Raw genomic sequence first — 4,595 nt, 5'->3', positions numbered from 1 at the left:
CTGCCGCCTTGATGGGATCCGCAGCCTCCGTGAGCTGAGCCCTGGCCCCTCCCCTGTGAAACAGACGATGAGTTCATACTTAGCAGCCCCCTGGGCACCTGCCTGTGAGGGGACCTGAGGGTTCCTGTCCGCCAGGCGGGAGGGGCCAGGGAGGGGCTGGCGGGGCCCAGGTGCCCACAGGTAGGCGGGCAGGGGAGGGCTGGATGCCGGCCTGTCCACACCGAGCCTTGTGGCCCAAAAACCAAGTGTGCAGCTGGTGTGTGGCTGTGGGCGTGGAGGATAGGGTCCCCAAGCTCCAGCCCCGTGCTTGTCTGGGGACAGTGACCTTGCCCATCACCCCGTCCCTTGGGGGGGTCACGAGGCCTGGAGGGGGCTGCTTCTCACGAGGGGCTTCCAGGGAGAGCTCGCTGCAGGAGGGGCTCTGAGCTGGGCCGCGGACCAAAGGAGCGATTTCAGTGCGAGGAGGTAAGGGCGGGAAGAACATTCCAGCAAAGGGGCGAGGCCTGGGTGGCAGACCACGTTTCCTTCCCTCTGCGCAGCTCGCATGGTTGGAGCTGACCTCGGTGCTGGCCGCAGGGACAGGGCAGGCAGGCCTGGCCTCAAGGTGCTGTGGGTCACTGCAAGGGACCCTCCTGACGGCAGGCGGGGGCGCCGCGGGCCTCTTCTCCTTCCCTGGGCAGGACCGACGGGGGGTGCTCCCCAGAGGACGGGGCTGTTCCAGGGATGGGCCACTCCCTCGGGAACACAGGCAAGTGCAGACCCCGACCAGCTCAGTGACTCCATGTTTATTAGGAAAAATGTCACAATTAACAGTCAAAATCATACTGTGAAACTCATTAAAACACAGATTCCAAATCACCTTAAATTGTTCTGATTTCTGTGAGACGACGCCCAGGAGGAGCCCCTGTCCCGTGCGGGGGCTGTGATGCCCTCACGCTCCCCCACGCCCAGCAGCCGGACCCGGCGGGGAGCTGAGGCAGGGGCTGTGCACAGGGGGCGGGGGGCAGCAGCCAGTCCAAAGTGGGGGACGTTCCACCCTAGGGGAGCACTCCGGGGGCCGCGGGGGGCTGGTCCTCCTGCCGGAAGCTGTGGCTGCAGGGTCCTCTCCCTCACAGCCTGGCCTCGAGCCGGCATCTCTGCAGAGCGGGAAGCAGGGATGGCCCGGGGCCTCCATCCTGGCATCCTCGAATTGGCATGGGCTGGGCCTGCCCTGCCCTGCCTGCCTTCTCCAGGGGTCTTGGTTTGAGCCTGGGGGTGTGGTGCCCACAGACCCTGTCCAGACCATCTCTGTCCCCCTTAGGGAGCCCCCTGGGGCCTGCCAGGGTGGGCTGGCACGCAGGCCCCTGTGCTGTTTCTTGGCCCCACATGGGGTGGACCAAGTGCCCAGGGTGCCCAGACCCGGGGGGTCCAGCCTGAGCCCAGCCACTGTGTCCCAACCTCCCTACGAGTGACGCGGGGTCCATGGTATGGTCTCAGAGCTGAGACGGCCCCCAAACCCAGCCAAGTTCGAGTACCTGCTGGCTGGGGAGAGGCGGCCTCAGTGACGCCTTAAGAGCAGGCTCTCAGGACAGCATGGCCGTGGGGGGTCGGGGCCTGCAAGGGAGGGGCTGCTCTCTTGGGCCTTCGTGGAGGAGCCAGTGACCCAGGGGTGCCCCTGTTGGGTGGGAGGTGGGCCTGGCTGGACCGGGCTCCTCTGGGCCTTCCCTCGAAGGCCTGGGGCCCCAAGCCCCCATCAAGACCCCTCCTCGGGGCCCCTGCGGGGCACGGTCAGCTGCTCGTAGGTGGGCAGGGCGTTGCCCGGCAGGAAGAGCTCGGGGTTGATGGGGCCGTGGGGCTGGAGTACCTGAGCCCCGCCCCCACTGGGGGTGTGGCCACCCGGGGGGCCACCGTGGTGCAAGGACAGCAGCTGCTGAAGCAAGTCCGTGATGAGCACCAGCCTCTGGTCCAGCTGTGTCACCTGCGGAGACAGGAGCACAGGTGAGTCAGCGGGGGTAGCCCAGGTGTGCAGGCAGCCTCGGGGCCCTGGGCTGCATGAGTCCTGGGGGTGTGGGGAGGGGCAGGAGGTGCCCAGGCCCGTGTGCCCGAGGGTCTGTGCAAATGTGAGCTGTGCCCTGGCCTCAGCCACGCCTGCATGTGCGTGAAACGTGCACATGTGTGTCCAGGGCCCCCGAGTGTCCACACTTGTGGAGACACGTGGGTGGAGGGAGGACCTCCCCGCCCTTCTCCCGAAAGTGGAGCCCTGGGAAGGGTTCAAGGGTCGTGGGGTGGGGTCTGTTCTCTGACCCCTACGGCCGGCACGACCGCCTTCCTGCGGAGCCAGGAAATCAGGACCCCATCTGCACCGACCCCCCAGGGTCAGGCTGGGGGGGCCCCCGAGCTCCTTCTGGCCACAGGGCCCAACAGTCTTTGCAAGAGCCTGTCCTGCTCTGAGCCCTGGGGCTGCCCGTGGTGAGCCAGACAGGGTCACCCCGTGAAACTGGAAGCGAATGTGAGCGCAGCATGGCCCAGGGCCAGCGAGCGCCTCCCCAGCAGAGGCGGCGGCGGGGCCAGGGTGCAGGGGCTGCGGCCGGCCTGGGGCGGTGCGGGGGCTGTGGTGCCCTGGAGGGCGATTCCTTCCCGGTGCGCGTCAGAGAACCACATAGGCCTTCCCCCCGCTGCCTGGGGTACCGGGCGCACCGGACAGGCGAGGATGGGAGACTGGGCATGGGAGAGGGGGAGGCCAGCCCCGCCTGACGTCTCCGCCCTGGCCCCGGGACGCGCCTGGGCCCTGCTGCCCCGGGGCCGGGCAGAGCCAGGTGGTGGTGCGAGGGCCCCGGGGAAGGTGCTGCTTGGAGAAGCTGCCTTAAACCTCCCGAGGGCTGGAGGCCCAGGAGCTGGTCCCCAGGGCGGACCACGTGGTGTGGTGGCCGGCCACCTACTGCCCACCCTAGACCCCGAGCTGGAGGGGAGGGGAAGGGGCGCCAGGAACAAGATGCAAAGAGGGGTCCCTCCTGGGGAGCCAGAGTCCCTTCACGTGAGACCCTGCACCAGGCAGGGCAAGATGGCAGCCAGAAGAAGGAGCCCCTGTGCCAACAGCACCCCCTCCCCCATCAGCAGGGCCACCTGTGAGGGGTCTGCCCTTGCCCCGGAGGCCAAACCCGGGTGACCCGTCCCCAGCTTTGCGGTGCTGTGACTGCTGGACAGCGGCCCGTCTGAGGTCCCCCCGCCCGGCCCCAAGGGACCTTGTCTTCTATTCTCCCGGACAAATCTGATGCAGGAGCCCCTATAGAGGGAAGGGGGAGAGGAGTGGGGCTTCTCGGGTTCAGTGGGGGTGGGGCCTGGGGCCGCTCAGCTCACCCAGACCCCGAACTCCCCCCAGATGCCCGTCCAACACCCTCGTTCTCTGTAGAGCCGTTTGGAGACCACAGACTGAGGCACCAAGAAAAGAAGGACTTGCTCACGGTCACCAGCTGGGACCCCCACCCCTGGGCTTCTGTGCCGGGAAGACACGTGTGTCGGTCAGGGCGGGGCAGGGCAGAAGCGGCCGGTCCTGGGAAGGGGTGAGAACGGGGGTCCAAGCTGAGCTCAGAGGCGGGGTGGACACTCGCAGTGAGAAAGCCAGGAGGCAGGGGACATGGCGGGGGCTGCTCGCTGTCACACCGTCACCTGGGCTCCCGGGGCCCGCACACCGGCTTTGAACAAGGCACGTCTGCGCGTGGCGCATTGGCGTTTACCTGTGCGGGCCCGGCTCGGGTATCGATCGGTCTGGCATGAATTACAGCACCGAACACATTACAGAGGGGAATTTGTGGTTTCCGGAATTCTCGCCCTACGGCACGTGCACATCTGTCGAAGCCCCGAGACGTGCACGGGGGTCTGGGAGCCTCTAGGCTGTGTTCTCGGGCAAAGGGGAAACAGAAGTGTGACCGGGCTGCAGGCGGGGAGGCCGGGTGACGAGCTCGGGCCTCTCGGGGCCACCTGGGCGCTGCGGTCCGTGCTGGGGCAGGCAGGGGCGCCTTCCGAGCCCTCCCGGCCCCTACGCCCAGAGCCGTGACACCTCCCGGAGCTCAGTGGCCGGCCTGGGTGCCACCCCGCCGCCAGGGCTACCTTGGGCTCAGCTGCTGGCTCCGAGCACCCCGAGTTTGCCCTGCACGGCCCAGCCTCCCAGGCCCCGGGGTGGTCCCTGCCCCTCAGTGGCCGACGGAGTCAGACCCTCTGGTGCTGGGGGGCAGGGCATTAGGGTGGTCCCGGGACACCCCTGGCCGGCGCCTTGTTCGCCCAGGCCCGTGGGCTCCGGAGGGCCCGAGCTGGGGCGATGGGCAGGTAGCTCCTGTTTGGCCTTGGGCCTGACTCTGTCACTTCTCAGTGAGATGGCCCCGAGGTGGCCCGTCCCGTGCTCCGTCTTCTCCACCCGAGCACAGGTGATTCTGTCCCGCTCACGTGTTGGAAGGCGAGGCGTGGTGAGGGCTCGGTGGGCCGGGGGAGCGGCCATGGACCACCGAGGTGCGTCACCTGGCGGGTGCCGGGGGTGGGGGGCAGGCGGCCGCGCTCGGGCCCGGAGCTGCTGGGACGGATGGGTTTTGGGGATCGGGGACCTCACCCCTCCTCACAATCTG

General features: G+C 68.1%; 1 protein-coding gene across 1 annotated transcript in view; it reads right to left on the bottom strand.

Moving 5' to 3' along the window:
• Positions 1–1,636: 1,636 nt before the first annotated feature.
• Positions 1,637–4,595, bottom strand: part of KCNQ1 (potassium voltage-gated channel subfamily Q member 1) — a 318,572-nt gene continuing 315,613 nt past the window's right edge. Inside the window, exon 18 of the mRNA XM_077757142.1 lies at positions 1,637–1,957. Within this exon, the coding sequence (XP_077613268.1) occupies positions 1,733–1,957 (225 nt within the window). The 3' untranslated portion in view covers positions 1,637–1,732. The remainder of the gene's footprint in view (positions 1,958–4,595) is intronic.

This window comes from Crocuta crocuta, unplaced genomic scaffold, assembly GCF_008692635.1.
Source record: "Crocuta crocuta isolate KB4526 unplaced genomic scaffold, BGI_CrCroc_1.0 scaffold653, whole genome shotgun sequence".
Taxonomy (NCBI): domain Eukaryota; kingdom Metazoa; phylum Chordata; class Mammalia; order Carnivora; family Hyaenidae; genus Crocuta; species Crocuta crocuta.
Note: the sequence above shows the minus strand (reverse complement) of the source record. Positions and strands in the feature narration are given on the sequence as shown.